Source organism: Ornithodoros turicata, chromosome 6 (genome assembly GCF_037126465.1).
Source record: "Ornithodoros turicata isolate Travis chromosome 6, ASM3712646v1, whole genome shotgun sequence".
Classification (NCBI taxonomy): domain Eukaryota; kingdom Metazoa; phylum Arthropoda; class Arachnida; order Ixodida; family Argasidae; genus Ornithodoros; species Ornithodoros turicata.
The window spans coordinates 13,619,448-13,641,685 of record NC_088206.1 but is presented as its reverse complement, the minus strand read 5'-3'; the positions used below and the strand labels follow the sequence as shown (position 1 = coordinate 13,641,685).

The following is a 22,238-nucleotide window of genomic DNA, read 5'->3' as shown; positions in this document are numbered from 1 at the left end:
TCGTCCACAGGCTTTTTGTACCTTTCGGCCTGTGAAAGGGCTGATCATGTAAATAGATACCACTTTTCATTCCGCGAGCTAAATTGAAGGGTGCATGCAAAGGCCGAGTTGAAGAGGTATTCACAAAGCACCCAGATGAGACTAGAGTGCCCTCAGAAATGGCGCTTTTTGTAGAATAGCCAATGTAGAAGGATGTTTTGCAAAACATCCTTGAAGACAGTGTACCAGCTAGCCCAACAATCCACGCTTCTAAGTTCTAAGTTACACCACAAAGGCGGACGCCTAAGGACATTTACTCCCGAAGGGAGCCAAAAAAAAAATACCGTGTATGCAGCCAGTGAAAACAACAGATAACATATCGTTCACTCAGAGTTCGCATAATTTACCACCACGTTGGCAAATTAAGCCAGATGGATGTTTGACAGGGGTGTGACAGGGGTGTGACAGTCTTAGTCACCAGCATGCGGAGAGTAGTACGACAGGGCCGATGGGGATAAAATAATTACGTTAATTCGGGAAACGCAATGTTGACTGCAACGAAACGACTTCATGCCAGTTCTGAATCAGAATGTCAGAGAAGACCCATGTTAGCTCGTATATGTTCATCGCGGGCTTCATCTGTGTCTAGTGCCATTGAGCGTTGAAAAACTGCTGTTGAATATATAGGGCTTCTTCGCTGCAATCGTGACGACACAAAACGATGCTCCAGGGCTTTCAATAACTTGACCGATGGCTTCGCCGGTATATGCTTTCATCGCTGGAAAGGAAGAGAAAGATTGACTGTTTGATATGAATTTTGCTTTGGCACAACGTCTGTATGTTCATGAGGGGTTGTAACAGACGACAGTCGCGCGCAGACGCGGCAAAGCACTCTTACGCTTGCTTGCAGACGACAAGCGATTTGGGCATACACGTAACAAGCAGACGACAGTTCACAGCATCCGGGCAATGATTGCCGTCTGCTAAGATTTGACACGGACATATGCGCAGAACAGCTATACTTTTTGCTTGTACGGGGCGATATTATTAGGAAATATGAATGTTACAAAGGCGGCCAAAGGAATGCGCATAGGCGGCGCTGAAAGCAACCTTTAATCTTTAGCGCATCACATTTCACCAGCATGAAAAGTGTAACCCAGACTGCTAGTAACTCGCACGAATGTTCCGAGAAACCATTTGTAGCACCTTTCTAAGAAATACGCATCTCTTTCCGCTCAGAGGGCATTTGCGAGCGAAAAATGGGATTGCGAATCACGCGATGTTTGCCAGCGACCGGATTTTAAGTGGCTCCACCTACAGGCTTTAAGTGGCGAAAGAAATTGGTCGTTCGAGCGAAACAAACGTCTTAACCTCTCAGCTCGTAGAGCATGTGCTACTAAGAGAATTAGACGTCCTTTCGGGTCCTAAACCGCCTCGGGATACACCAGACAGAGGATTATCCTTCGATAGAAGCTCCCAGTAAATACTCCGATCCGCTTGGCTGGGCGAGCGAAGATTCGCGGTCAGTGCTTCCGCTTTTCTTTTCCTCGAGCGTAGTTTGATTTTGTCGGGCTCAAGACAATGGAAGTGGCGTGTAATGGAAATGTCGCTTCAAGATTGCGAGAAGGGAATGAGATCAGCGCACAACAATAACAAATACACTGATGATGATAAATGGGGAAATTCGCCACGTGAAACATCAGTGAATTGTCACTGCGAGGGCGAATAAGACGCAGCATAATAGCAGTAGCATAATATCAGCGCGAGCAATAGCAAAGGTGGTTTGAGAGTAATTGGACAGTGGACACTTGGCCACGTACAACATCTCAAGCGCAACGTGCAAACCTTGGGTACATCTCATATTCCGTTGCTCACACAGTATAGTGCTCAGACCACAAGAGACACGAATATATTTTATATCAATATACACAGCAGAAGCTAGCTGAGTATTGTCCACGGAAGTGTCCTCCACAGCTCCAACCCCAAAGAAAGTCCCAAATCGCCACCATTAAAATAAATTGTGGTTCTTGCCACAAGGGATATGGGGTACAATACAGCACTACAATCTGTGACCGACACCAGAAGCGGAACGGTATGGACAACAAGATGTCGAGCAGGGCTCTGTGGGTGCCTGACCAACTGTACACTTACGTACCCGTAGTCGTAGCAGGCACCATGAGGGGTAGCCTTGCTAAGTTCCACCATGGTCATGTGATGGACCCACAGGTGCCATCGGGAGCCCACCAAGTCCCGCCAGAAAATTTGGACGGACCGTCAAAATTCCTGGTGGTTCCCCTGAAAAATATTCAACAGCTCTTTGCCCCCATGAAAATGCAATGGACCATAAAGGTGGAAACACTGCACAGATCCATCCATGGCATAGTCAACAGCGTGGTTAGAAGTCTCACAGACAGGTCTTGGACATCTCTGTTGTGCACACTACGTCAAGAGCTTTTCCCGTGTATATATAGGAAAGTCTCATCAACTGAAGTACTCCACTAACCATAGGCCAAACCAGTTTTGTGACAATGGGTCGCCGAGCGAAAACCACCAGGTTCGTTGTAGTGACACAGGTCCTAGCAGCATAAGTACCGCAGTCTCGCTTTTTGTCTTTTTTTTTTTTTTAAGCACCAGTATAATATTTTGCGCAGGAGGTGAAGTCCTTCCATGGGGAACGAAATTCACGATGTTCGTCGCTTAACGTCCTCTGTACTGCACGACCTATTGATTGATTGATTCGATGTTTTCTGGCGCAACGACAGCAAATGTCTGTGCTGCACGACGAGCAGAGGATTCCATGACTGCCAAAGTCCAACAAACAGAGAGGACAACTGCTAAATATACCTTCAAATCTCATTTAAACAAAGAAGCAAATTCAGTAAGAATAATGATTGTTCTGCGAAGGTCATCTATCATATGTCTCATTCGTCCCCACTTTGATTTTTCTTTTCCTGTTTCTGTCGTTATCGTCATCATCACTCGATGCCTGGTACATCAAGAATCAATTCTCCGTAGAGAGGTCGGGCGTCAATGTCCTTTTTGTGTTTCGTTTTGTTCTTGGAACGAAACTATGTTACAGGCGGATCGTCTTACGACGACTTTGGCTGGATGAAATATCATCTGCCCACTCGCTCGTACTTTGAGATCAATAGATTTTTTGCTTCCTTTGTCATTGACATTGATGTCGTTGACTGCGACGTATTGCTCCATATGGGATGCGGATTTGTGGAGGTATATTCATCTGTCGTGTCGTCATGTTTTCATTCACGAAATAAATTCAGAACATCAATGTATGGAACGATGTGGCTAAGAGATGGCGTTCAGCTCATAGTTCCGTGTACAGATTGACTTGTACGTGTGGCTGGTACGCCTATAGTTCTGGCCTGGTTGTTGAACGTGGAGGACCTCCATTGCAGACCTTTCAGCGCTCTGAAGCATGCGCTGGATATGTTAGACAGGGGACCGGTCAGTGTAACAGTGACGGTGCTAGGGTACTGGGAAAATCTGCAAAGACAATCTGGGCTTTGCGCCCTAGTGGGACACAGACAGTGTGGCCATCTTTTCCGACTCACAACTCCCATCGCCAGCCAAGCAGCACAACATCTTGGCCCAATATTGGACCAATATTGGCAATACTAGCCCATCATTGGAGCAATATACAATATGTTGTGGTGCACCTCAGATGCCAGTTATCGCTAAAGGTCATTTCAGCTGTCGTCTGGCACGGACACAAAAGGTACTTTAGCTAAATGCCAGTTTCGTAACTGACATTTAGCGTGTCGTCTGACAGGGTTATTAGATCTTAACGTGTAGCAACTTGCCTCAGACAACCTTCCTGTGCAAAACTGGACGTTGTTTACAGAACGCAGCTTGTCTTGAGCATAAGAGGAGCACGCAAGCAAGCTGGTCCAAACAAGCCTTTTAAACAACGTTGAGCCAAACCTTCGGTTACCCGGCGCAGTAGAGTAACAAGTTGTTCTTCGACATTGCTTATGTTTATGGTGTTCCACGTACACGCAACGGAATGTTAGACCCTCCTGTTTACTAATGAGCACCGTTTCTACCGGCCAAAGTACAGATGCCCGTACTTCTCGGGCCTGGGAATGTATACCCAATATCTGCGTGTGGCTGTGTGCTGTTAGTAAAACCAACAACCTTTACTCCTTGTATATGTAACGTCGACTTCTTCATCACTATCAAGCAGAGCTGTGCAAGCAAAAAGCAAACTCGTAGAAGACATCGTTCTGGATCACTGCACTTTCAGCAACCGCGTGTACCCGCTTAACCCTGTCGCAAAGCAATACAAACACCGCGTTTTCACGGCACAATCCCTTCACAATATCCTGTACACGCAACACGTAGACATACGAAGCGACTTGCCCATATATTGGAACTCACGTGCTTTCTGCTTATAGAACGCAAGAAAAGAGATTCAGTGAAGAGCCAACAGCGAACTACACGAGCCGCGTCGAAGGCACAAAAACAGTGAGCAACCTCGTCTCGCTCCGGTGACTCCATGGTTACGGCAATAATCAAAACAAGACAAGTTTTACACGGTTGCTTGCGCATCCCCAGCCGATGTATAAGACACATTGTTGCTTACGTGCTGTTGTTGCCACGAAGTTGGGTAACAGAATTATGCGACGTTTTATGACTTTATTTCGGGACTATAAAGCCGCGTGCTAGTCCAGGTATATACTTTCCGGACGGTCTTTCTTTTAGGCCTGCATCAAAGTTGTTTCTCGGTTTATCTTTTTCCCTGGGAATCGCCGTAGCGGGAAAGCGAATTAAGGAAATTGCGTTTCTCTCGTTTCCTGTGAGACGACGGTGACTGCGTATCACTAAATGGCGACGTTGCGCTTTAATTGTATACACGGAAGAGCTTCGTGTTATGTCTGTATCACGCAATGAAGCTTCCGGTTTATGCCTTCGTGGTTACTGCGAAGATTTGAATGAAAGGATGAGAGGAGAGAGATGGATCGCGGCTTGCGTCTTTTTAAATGAGGCTTGGTCATCTCAAAGAAATTACGAGAGTATTTTCGTTCACCACAGCCATTCATGACATCGAGAGGCTTCTCATGAGACGGAACAATTCGCGTCCATCCTCTTCATCAAAATTATAAACTTGAACAAAAAATTAAAAAAAATACATAAATAAAAACGACAGCCAGACAACTCTGCTGTGGTCCCAAGCAACACAACATCTTGGCCTAACATTGGTCCAATGTCGGGCCGGTATTGCCAATCTTGGACCAATATTGGGCCAAGCTGGTGTGCTGCTTGGGGTATGTCTGTGGCACTCCCTTCGACGTGTTATAGAACACACTTCCAGAGGTAACGTAACACACTTTGTGCGATTCTCAAGTCACCACTTACACGTCGATGAATGTACAGGGTACCTGTCACGCTCACCGTGAAATGTCACAGTGAGGTGTTATTGTCGATACTATTCGATGGTGCCGCGACGAATATGTCAGATCAAAACACTGTCGAGGGGTGTACAACAATGGGCTCCTCTATTAAAAAAAAAAAAAAAAAAAAGGTTCGGAGCCACCCCAGCAAATGTTGAAGTCACCCCCAAAACTTCGGCGTCGTTGAGGTTACACCTCATGATGGCCTGCTGAGGTCACTTCAAGACCTTGGTTAGTGTGGTTACCTCCGAATAATCTAATGCTTGCTCGTGTTACCCTAAGAGTTCTGATGACACCTCAGAACCCGCCCTGTATAGGGGCCTGGTGTGGTCACCTTAAGAATTTCAGGGATTGCCCTAGAGTTGCCTGGGAATTGTTTGTGAGAATATCCTAGAAGCTTCCCAGAAATGTACTCTAAATTAATCTTGCAACGGATACACAAGTGCGCACGCACGCACACACACAGTACTTGCCAGAATAATACTAACAAGTAACGCTTTGATTCTAAGGTATTCTAATACGTATATCCCCCCGCCCAATATATATAATAATAATACTTCTGTGTATTGCGCGAGTAATATTAGCAATACATTGACACCCAACCCGCGGGTTTTCAAGAAAGCAAAAGCGGAAATGTACACGATCCGTGTATTATTCGCTCCATCACCTCGTTTTGTAACTAAACGTTTCTGTGGGACACGGGCACATGTAATTACTTCAATTTTGTTTATTACAGTACAAGTACAGATACGTCCAGAGAATAAGCACCATAATACCTAATACAAATACTCAAAGGTATTACACACACAAAAAGTATTACTGCCCGCTCTTGGACATGTCGGACCACGTGATCATTATCTGGAGCGGATACCCAAAAAAGCAGGGGTCGAATATTCGAAACAAAGTTTTCAACCAACTTTTTCACCGTGTTGCAATAGGTTATCGTTCAGCTGCTCTGTGAGTAAGCTGAAAACATTTTGATTTGATTTGGGTTTTTTCTGGCGCACTAGCTACTCAGGCCATAATGCGCCAAACACTACTATAAGTTTTATCTACGTAAAATTTGTGTGTTTACTAAAACTGTGAAGTGCAGGGTTAGTAATTAAAATCACGGATCCTTTAAAAATCCGGTATCTTTAAAAAACATGTAGATCTTTTCAAAAGGTACGAAACTTTCATCGCCCAGCAAAAGCGCCGGGTGGAGTGGTAAGAAGTTTCTATAGAATAAAACAAAATGTCTTTCACGAAGATGCTGATATGCTGGGCATACAATGAGTATATGGAGGGTTGAGAGAAGTCCCCACAGTGACTGCATTCAGGAGGGTCTTCTTCACGTAGGAGATATACATGTGTTAAGTAGGTGTGCCCCAGTAAGCTGAAAACAGCTATAGCTGCAGAGGAGCCCGAGGGATCCGTGCTTCCAGCCATCACAACAGCAACCCGCGTCAACGAGAGAGAAAGGGGGTGAGGGATGGAAAGAGAAAAGCACGTGCAAGCGATGTGCGCTGCGCTGCTGCTGCTGCTGAGCGCATTTTTCAAAGGGGCGCTCGGAGAAGGAAGTTGGGAATATCGTTGCAAGGTCACACTCTGCGAACGATCGTCGTCACTCTGCTTTCACTGTCGATTGTCGAACGCTTTCTTCGTCCACCTTTTATCGCTGCCAACGCCCACCTTTTTCTTTCCGCGCGAAGGCAAACGGGACAAGACGAACATGTCCGGGTACTCTACGTGTTTACCCTCGTGTGGGATACTATAGGATACACTTAGTGCGTGGGCACGAACGACGGAGGTCGCGTCTCTCGTTTTTGAGGAGACGACAGCGCGGTCTAGCTTTCAAGATGTCACCTCTGGGCCTCCGAAGAGAGAGAGAGGGAGAGAAAAGCATATTTCTCAATGTAGAGAACGGCACATGGGAAGGAGGAGGGGAGGGGGGTAAGGGGGGAAGGACATAGAAAACACTTGGCAAAAACAAGAGATACAGCTTCGTCGACCTGGAAGCCCGTTCCTGCTGGTGAGTGTGTGATCGGTAACGGACGCCGTCGCGGAGTCCACTTTCGAAACATCGCGTTCAAAACAACGACGGAAGGTTGCCAAACGAGGTTTACAAGCACGCTAAATTCAGCGACACAAGAGTTTCCGTGCACCCGCGGTTCTGCGCAAAAGAAAGCACTGTTGGGTGCAACTACGGAAGCGGTAATCAATTGGGTTCCATGCAAGAAAATATTATTGTGGTATATTCATAAAAAAATACTGCATGTAATAGGGGGTAAATATTAAAATATGGTATTGATGGAAAAGCAAGGCAGCGGCTGGAATCCAACCGTGCACCTCTTGATTTTTTTAGTTTTTTTTTTTATTACACTTCCATCAGGTAAAAACATTATTTCGGTTTTGTTTTTCTCGCTTCATACTGATTCCCAGACTATTCCCCACCCTGACGCATTAGCAACAGAAGATGAGGATGGTGAGACCGAATATCTAAAGCGGGACTATCCCGGCCACAAGTGGATCTCTATTCACCCTATACAGGTTACCGGCACTTGTCACGCACACTACTCGGCTTGCCAATCACGCAGAGAAGATAACAAAACACGATGTGTCACGACGTCAGATAACAAAACGCGTCGTGGAATACGTGTTCTGTTTAGCGCAAAGCTCCGCACTTATCATCTGGTAACCCTGAGAACATACAACCTCTAGTCTGTTGTGATAGACGCCCTTTTTTTCTCTCTGTGCTTCCTCATTTCGCTGAGCATTTGATGAATACATAGATAAGCCAGTCAGACCTCATTGTTATGCGTGTTATTCAAATAAGATGCACGCCTTGTTTGAGAAAGAAGACCTGCATCCTACCCTATCCTGGACAATCAGTCCATTCATTACGACAGCGATACGAAGTAAAGAATTCCCCTGAATCGGTCATAAAATTAATTGCGTAGCAACAGGTCGTTAGTCAAGGCATGGCCCGCGCGCTCCTGTTATAGCATGCTTACTTCTTTCTGTTCTGCTTGTCCCCTCCCTAGTAATTTCGTAAGCGAGCGAACAAAGCTATAATCACGTGTTGCGCGCACTTATTATCATTCTAACTAGACGGTTAACATAATTAACGGGTCATTCGGCGTGGCGAGTCCTTTAGTTCAACTTTCGTGACATTGGTAAGGTAAACAACGGGAATTAGCCGAGACAGGCTAGATTTAAGGGCAAACACAACACGTATGCCTCCAAATGCCCGGCAAGAATCAACGGAATCAAATACAACTCAGGAAAAAGGTGCGGTCGCGCCAGGATATATCTGACCGGAAATCAGAAGGCACAGGTTCGAATCCTGGCGTCGTAGCACCTTTTTTCTGAGTTGTTTGATTTCATTGGTAAGGAATCTGTATCTAAGGAATCTTTGTTTCGAGGAGTCTCATGATATAATAAGCATCCGTAATTTTTCTTCGTTTAGAAATAGAGTGAGGTATGTATTAACTCGGAATATAGTTTAATTTGTCTGGTTTGATTAGTTGTTTTCCCCTTAATTCGATTTATCTGTCCTTTTTTTTTTTGTCTTATTATACTATACCTTGTAGCCTTACCTAACTCCTGACTTTATAGTGCTCCATTGATATTTATATACTTTTTACGAAGGAACCTTAAACCGAGATTTTCTCTCTAGTTCCTTCAGTTCTACGTTAATTGTATGTATTATATGAATGAATTAAATAAAAATGATTGATTGATTGAATGCATTATGTTCCTCACACCACGTAATACGTATGCTAAAGTGATAGAATCTTATCCTCCCAGGTGCTGCGAACTGAAAAACTAAATTCATCAAATTTACTGAGATAATATACCAGTGCAACATTCCCCAGAGTGTGGAATGATATGCACAAGGACATAGATAGTTTATGTAGACCTCCTCAGACTCGGGGGAAATATTAGCAACAACAAGGTGTCGTTGAGCTCAGTGAGGAGTCACCTTACACTCTAAGGGGTAATTTTACTCCTTTTGGGGGACTAAATGCGTTGCCACAAAAATTAGTCCATTTCGGGAGTAAATGCACGGGAGTAAATGAATGTCACGGAGCGGAGACTGCCTTTCACGTTCTGTTCTAACAGCTCCATGTAATTACATGATTCGTGTGCATGCATGAAAATACTTTGAATCAAACCGTCAACCGTGATATGTCGAGTGATATAAAATCTCGCGACATGCATAGGGCACAATTTCGCAAGAAAGAACCGCTAACTATTTTTTACTCTGTGTGGGTGGAAAATTGCTAAGTTAGCTAAGTTATATAGCCTTATACTATTAAATTCATGATTGATTGATTGAAGAGCACATATTTACGTAGACTGTTGCATTCTGGAGACCATTTGCGAAGTTCAGTGACTATTTGCAGTCCTGGGGAGTAACTTTCGGGGTTAGTGGACTAAAATTGGGGTAATTGCAATCTAGGGGACTAGAAGCTGCAATTAGTACCTGCCTTACTTTTTTTCTTTCTTAGATTACGTACTTCATATATGCCTGTCCTTTAGGTTGAATGCATCACCCTGTGCACCGATGTGTCCATCGTGTCAATATATGAACGAGTAATTAAACGAGAAAGGAAGAACCCCATAACACATCTTGCTGAAAATCGCGATGCATATATGTACACGCGTCGGATATTTCTCACGATGATCCGGTGACCTCCTTCAAACGACGTGTAAACATCGTCCCGCATGACGCCGGTTTCGAGGCAACGTGCCTGCCTTCTCAGTCCTTGACATCTCACACTCCCACACACGTAGATTGGAAATCACAGCTGGTTGTCGCAGGGTTGTACTTTCCATTTCCGCTGCTTGCGCTTCCATGTCCATCAGATAGCATCAGACAGATTGATAAGATGAGTCATGTCTGGGCGATAACACGATAGCCACCTCCTACGCACATGCTATACGCAATTGCTCAATTGTTTGCTTTCGGACCTGGCGTTGGAAGGATCCATGACTATAACGTATTACTTCAGACGATAGTTTTCGGTAGGGCGTCACTCTTGGTGACGTGGTGGTGGTGGTGGTGATGATGATGATGATGCAAGTGCTTGCCGTAGTCGGCCACATTCAGGCGGACAATGTCACGACTATCGAAGGAGAGCGGGGGGGGGGGGGGGGTGCGTCGTGGTGACGTATGAAGGACGACCAAGGTTGCCAGGCAATGACAATGTATATTTTGGCCGCCACGCAGACTTGAGTAAGTCATCGGTCAGTGCCTCAAATGTGAAAGTGTTGGACTATTTCTTTATCGTTTTTTTTTTTCTCGCTTAAACAGACATACGCACATGTTTATTTCCAACAAGGGTAAAACTGCCCATTTGGTACTCATTGTTGCGGTGGTCCAATGTCCCAAAATTAAGGCATATTACTGCGCAAATATGTGAAAACAAATTATCTATCAAACCGGAGAATATTCGCTGTCCAATGAAAGAGTAGAAAGCAAGGCCGCAGGTGACCTTGTCATTGCGATTTCGTAAACATATTATTAAATACTTAATAGTTTCACTGTCACTGCAGAAAATAAACAACAACCGAAGACCCAGAGTAGAAGGAAATCACTTGTCTTCACTCGAAAACTTGCCTCTCGTTTTCACGATTGTTCTGCAGAATATGTGCGTAAGTAAACAGGTTTGCGTAACATGGAAGTCATTGTAATGGCGACCAGCTGTGGTATAGGGCAGGTTCATCAGGCCTGTCGGCATTCACTTTATTCTTTCCTCTTGACGGACTCTCAAAAGGAAAGTAACAAGCTCTCCCAGATTTGCCTCGACTGCGAACCCGCTTTTTACGGAAAGAAACGCAATTTTTATGGATCTTTTCCCAAACTTCCGCGGAGAAGCCATATGGCCGCGTGTCCATATGCCATGTCGGACGCCTCCAGACCTATTTTTAAAAGGCGAACCATAACGTCAGTCATAGCTTTCTTTCAGGTATGCGTACACAGTGTGAGTGCCTCTCGCGCCTTTTCGAATCACTTCTGGGAACAGCTGCGTTCTCTGGGTGCCCTTCTTCGATGAGTCACATAGCCTGTTCATCCATAAACGCCACTCAAGGTGCTTCCCCGTCGCGTTCTACGGTTGCCAGTTGCGCAAAAATAGTTGAGCGTGAACACAAAGTGGATGACGTTTCGTGGTATGGACCCTCATCGGTAAGAAGCGTGACATATAGTATATAGTGAGTGTTATTGTAGACCTTTGAGCTTGCGAAGTACCCTGTTTATACCGCACTTAGGGTTCCCGGTCTTCGGTATTTACCGAAGAGCACCGATAAACGTACGCCAGTAAATTTTTTACAAGTGCGGTGGAGTTTTTTACAAGTGCTTATTTACCGATTGACGTCGAAATGTCGACTTCAAATGTCTTGATTTCGTTTCCTGTCCCTTCGCTCTGAACTGGTTGGCAGCGGACAGTGGGCATGAGGTCGTTCTTGAAGGAACAGGTACTTCGTCTTTAGCTTCTCACGGGGTCTTAATGTTGCCGGTAGTCCGGCCAGTTACAAATAGATCTGCATAATGAGAATCGGTTTGTTCGGTCAGGAGGTGCCCCAGCTATAAGCCGGAGACCGGAGAGCTATAAGACCATGGAGTGTACCAGTGCGAACTATCGCCTATTCCACAAACACTGAAAACTAGGACACGGACCAACTGAAAGATTCGCCTTCCACTGTTCCACAAGAAAGCTCCGATGTTAATAGACCTCTACCCGAGAAACGTCATCATGACGTTGGTAGACAGACTGAAACCGAAACAAATCGGAAGGGGAGGGCTGGGTTCCACGAATGGGCACTTGTTCCTACTACTGTTGTTCCTACTTCACTTGTTTCCTGACTCCTATTGAAAGAAAAGTAGGACCGAAGGTCGCGTGCCTTTCAGGGACCATCGTAATCCCCTCAAGACCGTCGCTTTCTGGCGCGACCTTGTTCGCCACTGGCTTCCAGCGTAGTTCAACTCTACCAAATTGGTGGCGCTGTCGAACACTTTGACGTCATTTGTTAACAAACAGGAAGAAGTATATTCCTTACAGTCTACAGTACTATTCCTACAGTCCCATCGCTAACATGTGCCTCACGAACTTATCAACCCCTGATTTTAAAAGTTATCATTGTAACACTTCCTTGGAAACATCATTGTAAAGTATCATTGTCTTCTGTGCAGTTGGTGGATCACTGCCCAAGCCGCGTGGCATCAAGGCGCATACAGTCATATGCGAGCGGACACGGGGAAGGGTGCAGTTCCGTAGAGGGCGCTGATGTAGATGTCACGGTTATGTTGTACCTATATAGTTTATTCACTGGCGTCACCCCTCCAGAGGGCACTAGCTTCGAAGAGGCGAAATCGACGCTATGACGTAGGTCCCTAAAAGATTGGTTCTGGTTTTCATTCGCTGACATATGCTATTTAGAGGACTATTAACGTCGAAAACATGAAAATTACTTGGATATGATGCAAATATAATACTCCTGCAGTACCAACGGTGTACCCAGAAAAATATTACGGGAGGGGTTCTATGGAAAGCACCTTTGGCGAAAAAACGCATCCCCTTGTGCGTCCTAGCGCCGGACATACGCTAGCCACAGAGCTCCTAGCAGAGACACATAGCTTGATGACCTACTTTTTACAAACGTTATTCGATCATCGTCTTCCACAGTTATAGTGGTAGTATAGAGTTGGGAGAGCACTTTTAAATCTAATACCTTCACGCCGGCTGTCCATTAGGAGGAATTTTGACGACGCTGACCCAGTACTTGACCGCCGCACAAACGGCCGCTGACCCTTCATCCCATTGAGGAAGAGCAGGCATTGTCTTTGAATGCGGCGTGCAGACGGGAGCGTCTTCGCATAACAGCCATCAAGGGCAGCCGTCCGTAACGGACGTATTTCTGTCAGCCTTGCACGGCCACAACACGCCCCGTTTTGACGCTTATTAGACATCGAAGTAGGAGGCGTGGCAGTCGCTCTTTGTACTCTCCGTGCATTATGTCAGGGTGTCTGGACGAGGGTTCTTGTCGTGACCGTGTTTAAAGTATTCGATGACGTAGGCTTGCAGTCGGGGAGCTGCGACTAGAGTAGACGCAAGTCAGACGGGCTGCCCCTCAACTGTGGTAGGAAAAGAGGAGGAGATACTGGTAGAGGGCTTCAACTTGTGGAATGACAGGAATTGCTATGGTGACGATTATGAATATGCAGTGATAGTGACCAATGGAGGCGTCCCACGTGACTGCTCGCTGGGACGCTTTCACTGGTCCCCACTACTGCACATATCATACTATCCATAAAGGACACAATAACCACTGTTGTCATTCTACCAGTAGAAGCCCTGTCCCAGTATCTCCATATTTTTTTTTTTGTTTCAACCAAACCAAACCAGTGGTGAGGAGCAGCCCTACTTCCCGCAGAACCACAGCGTCTCTACAGTCTACTTCGACGACAGCAAGCCTACGTCCTCGAAGTCTTTGAACGTCCCACATGACTGTTATCGATTATTTTTGTCTACAATAACAACCGTCACCATCAACTGCTCGCTATAGTCTTTGTCCCTGGAGTCTCCTTTAAACATAGCTGAGTGTTTATGTAATAGCTGCAAACTTCCAGAATAGTAGCCAAGAACCGGGCTTCTGGGTCTGAGGTCTACAATGTCGTCGCAACTGTCAAGTCTCCTCGTAGATGAAAAGTTCCTAGGACGTAAACTTGCACATGTTATATGCGGTGCAGCCAGCGGAACGCTGTCAACAAACTATAAGGCACGTACCCCTCCACTGTAGCGCATTCCAGAATGACATAACGACGAAGCATCTATTCGTCTGACAGCACGACAGCTTCCGGTCGTTCACAGCCAACGGAAGACACGGCATCGTGCCCTGTGACTCATCGGACTAGGCTCCTGCTCCCTTGCGCTCTCATGGCAAAAGAAGGATGCAGACGAATTAAAGAAGCCATGTATGCAGAAGTAGAGACTCTATGCAGAAGGTGTACGGAGCGGGCATCCCACATGCTCAATATGCAACACGGTGACAGACTGACGTGGTCGCCAGCCATGAGTTTCGAGGAGCCGCTAACTTTGGCAGGGGATGACATTGTCCGTCTCATGTCAAGAACGGAAGTGTCAATTATGGCAAAGCCCCATTTTGTTTTTGTCTTTCTCCGTGTGACTGACGGTGTGTCAGACCGCTGCACTGTTGCAAAGTAGAAAGACATACAGTGCACCGTAAATGACAAAGCACATCTAGAATACACACGTCTAACGTGAGGGGTATATCAAGGCTACAGGGCGCTGTAGCCGACCTGCATTAAAAAAAAAACTGCTTCATCTTCGTGCATTGTGCAAAACACATTGAAATGCGTTCATGTGGTCGTCACTTGGCGATATCAGCTGACCACGTCAAATATCATAAAGCTATCGCATTTTAAAAGAGAGGGAGGGAGAAAAGTGCACGACGTGACCACATTGGAAGGCTGCTTCTGAGACATCCATGCCTTGCGTATGCCGCTACAGACATTCCTAGCCAGAACACATTCGGAAGTGGGCCGAAAAAGAGCCAACAGTGGACAGGTGGACAGGTTACCCTTGGTCGTATCGCCTTTCACACAGCACACAATTCGCTGTGGCTGCAGCAAGTAACAACACGATTGTTCGATGTCAAGCGAAAACAAAAGTATTACGGGAGGGGTTCTATGGATACTGGATTCACTAGACTGCGTCGGAAATACAAGGATTGCGGACGTGTAGCATTGGGGAACTTGTGCACATCCTTGTGATGACCATTAGTTCTGCCTTCGTTGGATGCTGCAGCAATCAGGTGCATGAGGAAGCGAAACCTAACGACATAAACAAAGTACACATATGTAGAAACAGCACCTAACTACCAGGCACTGCTGCAGCGGTAGCTCTCTCACCAGACTGCACCCATGTGTCAGAGGACACCGAGGATATACTGCTCAGCTGTAAGGGAGTTCAGAGCAAGTAAAGCGCCACGGAGTGCATGGGACAGATACGTCAACGGTCTCCTTGACATCAAGAAAGTATACTCGGTGACAGGCGAGCCGCCTATCGGTCAAGCTGTGTTCCCCTCTGTGATCACCTTCCATATAGGACTTTCGTGAAACACACATCCTCTTAGAAATCTAGTAGCGAGCGACACCTCGTCACCCTGAGCCTGCCCAGCCAAGCAAGTGCCAGCCCACTGCAGAGTTGAGCAAACCTCTCCACATTTTTCTTTACACTAACCAACCAACCAGGCACATACGTCATCGAGTACAACCACGTTTGTTGGATATCACGACTTTTACTGGTTCACATAACAAATTACGTTACGCCTTACGTCATCACACCCTCGTCATCTTGCACGCACACATCATTCGGCCAATGTCAATACCCAAGCACTCGCAGTAGCAAGACCACTTTTCGACAACACACTATAGGTGCTCGCCCTGACTATATTTAGGCACCGAACCTGAGCGTTACATCCGTGCAACCATCGAACTCTCGAGCAGCACGTGACCGAAAAAACAGGCCGGCTACGTTCCCACGCGTCGTCTCGACGACGCCTCGGAAGTTGTTTTCTGTGGGCACGCTAGCAACCATTTAGCTACCCGTAATTACGTTACCGCTGCCCATCATCAAAGGAGCTGCACCAAATAGGCAGTTGTAATGAGATTCTCTTCGCAGTAAAGTGGCCCCGTCTTCTCTTGTGGTACGTCTGTTCCGCTTGTCGTACCACTCGCTTATTGTCTGTTGCTCTGATGAGAACGTAAAGTGTAGACCCTGTGTAACACGTTTTTTATGACCCTGAGAACCGTGTCCAGATGACACGCAGAGGCCAATCAGTGCAGTTACAACAGTCATACAAGCAGTCCTTCATAGCTCCAAAAGGTAACTCATACATACGACGACGGCTACTGTTACCTTGAAAGGCTGCCGTAGCCGAAAGGATAACCAAAGGACGAAGACCCCAAAGACGTACGAGTTGACCCTAACTCTGCCTACATAGCCGTCTTCGGTGCAGAATGCAAGATGCGACGGCCTTACATTCAACGTGACTCGTCGCTGGATACCCAACCTTCCTATATGGGCCTGTTTCACGACGTTTTGGGGCGCTCCAATCCGTATCCTGCAGCGCCATTTGTGGTCGTGTAGCCGGAGCTTTTTTCGTACAAAGGCACGTATCGCTTACACTGCAGCTCTGAAAAATCGTGGCACAAGGATTTCCACAAAAGAGATGACGTTCCCGGTAAGGTGGAAAGGCGCCGGACACGACCGTCTAGTAAGGGCGCTCTACGCTGCGGTCGCCGGACGAAACTTTAGTGCAACAGGCCCATAGAGGCAACATTTTTATTATGCGGGATTCCATGCGCCAATGCAGATGTGTCAGACGGGTGGTACACCGGATGCCATGTAGCATACATACTGACGTACAGTAGGAACTATAGTTCCCAGTAAAACGGTCCCTGAGGTGTCCATTGGACAGGATCGGCATTCAACCACTAGGTGCAAAGAAAAAAAAGGCGCTGAAGGGTAGGCGAAATCTATAAAGGCAACGCGTTCCTTGTGCCCTGGAGCTTTTTGTCCAACCAACAGGCTAACGAAGTGCTCTAAAATAGAAGTACCTACTGAACGATGCAAGAATGGAAGGCGGTAGAAGGGTCAACAGGCAGCGTAAATTCATTGTAGCACTGACAACTGGAGCTGTACGTTGACAATAGGGAGTGACAAGACAATACCGTGTCGGATTTCGCCAATGCAGAGGTTGCACGAGATCGATTCAATACAGACATTTGCCAACCGGACACGCGCACAACAACAATTGTTTCATATGAAAAATGAAAAAAAAGTTACCGGTAACCAAGTTGGTACCATAGAGGGTCCGTCGCATCTGCGTGCATTTGCGACTCCTTAGGTCCTGTACAGGTGTACCGTGATAGCCTTTTCGGTGTGCTAGTAATGTGCATCAATAGATTGTTGTGCTCGGAGTAGAGTTCCGGTGAAAATTGGTAGTCCAGACCCGAAGATAAACTATTGACAAGTCCCGTCCGTCAGTAACACCGCCATTTCCTCACTCACACCAACACACTCTCCCAGCTTCCAGACTGCTACTCTGCTAGATCATGCTACTGGCACGCCACGGCCAGCCTCTTTCGCATCGCCCATGGCAGAGCAATTGTTTCTATGGTGGTGGTGGTACCGTACAGGGCCGAGCAGCGTCAATCAATGATGATGATGATGATGACGATGATGATGATAAGACGAAAAGAAACTGATGGAACTTGAGTCGCAACAAGGTTGGACTGGCTATATCGCAATGCTCCAGCTTTATAATAAAAAAAAATCAAATGGGAGTATATTTAATACATAAGGTGGCTCAGCCTAGTTATGTTGCGACATGCTGCACGTGCCGCAGGGTAGGACTGCGGATAATTTCGACCATCAGGGGTCTTTTTGACGTGCTCCGGAAACCCCCGACACGGTGCTGGAAGCAGTGTTTACGTCCTCGGCCGGGATCGAACCCGCGATCTTGAGCTCCGCAGGCCAACACGTTCCGACTGAGCCACCGAGGACGGCAGCTTCATAATAAGCATTACAATGCAAAGCGGAAGTATGACAAGAGCCTGAGAGCTCAACCAACGGGAGGCACCTTGCCGAGTGTCTGCTTAGTTTATTTTCAACCTTTGACGAAAGCGGCTCGCATTTTCGTGTGTACTGATTCACACCGTATAGAAGCCCCGTTCTGTCCTATACTGATTATTAATTAACAGCTCTAACAGGTCGTTCGCAAAATGTGTCCTTTCGCAGACCATGCCCGGTCGCTGCTCTCGTTCTTCAGTGACAGGTCACACCGAGCCAAGACGCGAGGAATAAAATTATCGCCACATAATTTTAGCCCATCCTGTGACGAGTGCCGGTACCTAGGCTCCCGTCCAAGTCGTTCGCGTTCGTTGCGTGACTCACCCCAATGTCATGCGAATGAGTTGTTGCCTCTGGCATACCTGACACGCATACCTATATTTACTATAAGGCATTTCATTGTGGGCCACAATCAAAACATGGCATTCTCCGCCTCTACCTTTCCGATTGTTTTGACGGCGTCATGGAAGGAGGAAGATATAGGTTTGCGTTCAGAGGTATGCCTCGTTAATCGTAATAATAATACGTCTACCAATGTCGGAATAACGGGCATGGGTGGCCGTGTCTGAAGAACAGCGTGAGAACGGGCCACGCACAGTAATATATCGTTCTTTGGCGCCACCCAGTCCTCCTTGTGGACTTTTTAATGGTTTCCGTGTTCATTGTTATCCAAGTGACAATTTAGTTAATACAAGTGTTAACGCAGGTGCAACAGATAATTCGAAACGAGTCCGCGTGTATCACTAAGTATATACCACGATGAGAACAGGTGTTTTTAACGTTGCGCTATTCATTATATTATCACACAGAGAGACAGAGACAGCGCACACAGAGACAGACAGACAGACACAGTTAGAGAGAGAGAGAGAGAGTTAAAAAGAGGGACGCGCAAACAAAATGTGTAGAGAAAGGTCAGCTCCGTAATCTATGCACCAGCGAGCATCCGATGATTCAGTGCTCCCCCCCCCCCCCCCCCCCCCCCCCCCCCGAAATGACACATTTGCTAGAAGCGGAAAGAGATATTACGCCACCCTATAACAGCAGTATTTTTAAACACACAACTCCCGTGACTCGCTGGCTCCTCCACATCCATGGAGTTTGGACACGACAGTGTGGCTATATAGTCACTCGGTGCGCATAGTTAGGTTTGGAGAGCATGGATACCCTATTTTTAAATATGGGCTAACGCCAAAAATACTGCATACAGGTACTCAGACAGGACGGCTCTAGGAACAGGTCCACTTTTCGAGTTCGTGAGAGCAAGTGACTGAAAACTAGTATCGTTATGCCCATGCACCCGTGTTCCCCTCCGTTTGAATATATGGACGGTTCCGAGACAGGGCCGGGGAATAATGCATTACCGGTAATGCATTGAATTATGGTACATGATAATGCGTTACATTATATGGGAGAGTAATGAGAATGTAATGCCATTACATTTTGGCCGAGTGATGCGTAATAACATTACTGACTACTTGGGTCGGACACTCGTGCATTGTCTACAGCTACCTACCTGTGTGTTTGGTACGGGCAGGGAATATCCCAAGCTGGTTTATCCCATCTACCTTTGTCACCAAGAGAGGTCATCAAGGAGGACACAGAGTCCAATTGAAGTCATTGAACACCAACTTCTTCTATACTCCTTTTTAGTCTGCAGCTAGGACAAGAGTAGACAATGTTTTGTTCAGTATTCTGGTTCAGAGGAAAAAGCCCCGATGGACACCTTCAAGAGGTACTCAAGAGCACCCACTTCAAGAGTACCCAGTAAATAGCTTGGCATTACGGGTCAAAGAAAGGGGGTTTCCAAGATGTAGAGAAGCCTTCCGAAAAGTACATTCCCATCGAAGTCGCCCTTCCTGACTGATTTGGTGATTTAAAATGATGGAAGCCAGAAAATGCCAGAACCCCCTTCCCGACCATCATAATGGTGTCGCTATCTTTATTGATATTGATGAGAAATAAAAATATCACTTCCGGAGAGCCAAACAGAGAGAGAGAGAAGGAAGCGCTGTCGTTTTGTGTGTGTGTGTAGTTTTTTTTTTTTTTTTTTGTCGTACGTAAATTCATTGTCAGCACCACGGTGCATGGTAGCGCCACAGTAATCGTCTCTCTCTCTCTTTTCTTTTACTGGTTCTCTGTTGTACCTTAGCTTTACTTTTGTCGTATACAGGATCGGATTAACTTGATCCTTTGCGAGAACTTCTGCTCACTAGTCTTCTATTCGGAATTAACGGAAGGTACAGCTCGAAGCGTACTTAACAATTACGTTGTTTCATCGAACGGAGCTGCAGCAGTGCCACCCTAGCGGTACCCTTGGGAAAGACAAAGAGATAGTGTGTTTGGACTGTTCCACTGCTGTTAGAGGGGAATCTGTCGTGGCTTGGTTCACAGCATTCGGAGTGCATCTGGTTCTCAAGCTCAAGGTATGCCACCTTCGTCACGAAGGAACTCCCTTCCAACAGGAGTGGCGTTGCCCAGGCCCTCTTTCCCATCTTTCTCAGACGTCGGGAACGTGGCTCAGCTCCAGAACGAATCAGGCTGCGCTTCGCAAGCTGATTCGCCCTTCTCCGTCACGTGGATGTGCGGAGCTCGTATCTGTAGCCGTCGTCAGTTGCGCCTCGTCTATGGACGCATTCAGACGTGTCTCGTGCGTTCTCCGAGAGGATTCGCGAGCGGCTGAGTTTGTGTCTCATGTCGTACGTCAGTTTAAACAGCAACGTTCTCCAATGGATCCCGGACCTTCTACTAGTCAAAGTATATAAAAATGTGAGAAGCATAAGAGAAGCAAATACAAGCAACAGAAACATCTAATGCTAACGCATTGGCATCGCATTATTGTTAAGATCGCTTCGAGCTGTACACTTATCAGACAAATGATAATTCCCAGCCTCATCTCCCTACTTTTAGGTCTGGCACCCGTCCGTCTGACACCTGCCTAACATTAATCACAAAGTAGCGAGCGCAGAACAACACAGGGCGTCATCTCTTGTCTTATATGTGCACCTCTGTCTCGAGACACTGTACTGTCCGCCGCTTGTGTCGTCCACTTCAATAGAAAAGAGGAACGAAATGACAAGAGCGTCTGTCGTTACGTAAGAACTGGAAGCAGCGCGCTGCTGGGAGCCACCGTTTCGTAATACTCTCCCCAAAAATACACACAGCGGAAGGGTGGGAATGGAGGAACCATGGCAATCATGCAGCGTGTTATGCAACACTTATGAAAGGATAGTGGGGAGGTCCGGCACGACCGTGCTTACGTTCCAAGGATGACTATACGTCTCGTGAAAGGTTCCCACTTAGGTAAGATAAATGATGACAGCGGTGGGAATGTGGTCTCTATACGACACGGGTTTATGCGGTCCAGGCAACGCGAACAATCAAGATGACAGAATGAGCGTGGTATAAGATATGCAGCCCCGTCCGACGGCTAAATGTGACGCCCACACAAGGGAAGGGTATTTGTGGACATTCGGGACAGAAAAGACAAAGAAAGTTGGTCCTTTTGTGTGTGTAGGGGGGGGGGGGGGAAGGTATAAAGCGATAGCTTTGTACTGCCTGCCAACGTGTACATCCGTCCATAACAGTTGTGGAGAGGGAAGAAGAGAGATCAGAGAAGAAGGAACGACAAACTACAATTGCGCCGAAACGAGAGGTCGGGATCGGAAGCTGGCTCTATAAAGCTACCGAATTTGAACGATTTTTTTAAAAAAAATCTATGTATTTATTGGTTGGTCGTTATTGATGCGCTCGAGTTGAAGTGGAGAAGCAAGTGCGAGGAATTTCTAGCCGTTGCTCTAAATTATATCGACAGGCGGAGAAAATGGATCCGTCGTCGCACTTGTAGCGGTCCTCTCTACTACGGTGCCTTAAACCTAACCCGAAGTCCAAAGCCTAAAAAAATATTTGTGGTGATCGCAACAACTAGGGGAGATCAAAGCTGTCCGCCATCATAGTTTTACGGTATAGTGATACATAATTTATGCAAGCCCGTCAGTTCGGCGGATCGGTTACATGCCCTCAAATTTAGTGTTCCTATTGGTCAAAGTACGAGATATCCGATCACAGTCAGCGCCACCTAGATCAGCCACTAGCCGGTATAGCCACAACGAGCCTGCGTATCGCCTGTGGTCGCCTGCTTCGACAAGTGAAGCAGACGACATTGCGACTTCACGTGTCTTTATCCAGGTGGCGTTGTTAGAGCTCTGTC

General features: G+C 46.5%; 2 protein-coding genes across 5 annotated transcripts in view; one reads left to right on the top strand and one right to left on the bottom strand.

The window, feature by feature from the left end:
* Positions 1-366: 366 nt before the first annotated feature.
* Positions 367-22,238, bottom strand: part of LOC135399166 (uncharacterized) — a 90,763-nt gene continuing 68,891 nt past the window's right edge. For 2 of the 4 annotated variants that reach the window (XR_010424207.1, XM_064630912.1), the window contains 2 exons: positions 2,135-2,274; positions 367-757 (listed from right to left, as the gene is read on the bottom strand). Coding sequence is in view for 3 of the 4 variants with exons in the window: in XM_064630912.1 (XP_064486982.1) it covers positions 2,171-2,274 (104 nt within the window). In the remaining variant the exon portion in view is untranslated. The remainder of the gene's footprint in view (positions 758-2,134; positions 2,275-22,238) is intronic. The other 2 variants (XM_064630913.1, XM_064630911.1) reach the window with 1 other exon arrangement.
* LOC135399165 (uncharacterized) overlaps positions 11,478-22,238 on the top strand; it is a 73,756-nt gene continuing 62,995 nt past the window's right edge. Inside the window, exon 1 of the mRNA XM_064630908.1 lies at positions 11,478-11,562. Coding sequence (XP_064486978.1) covers positions 11,534-11,562 — 29 coding nt within the window. The 5' untranslated portion in view covers positions 11,478-11,533. The remainder of the gene's footprint in view (positions 11,563-22,238) is intronic.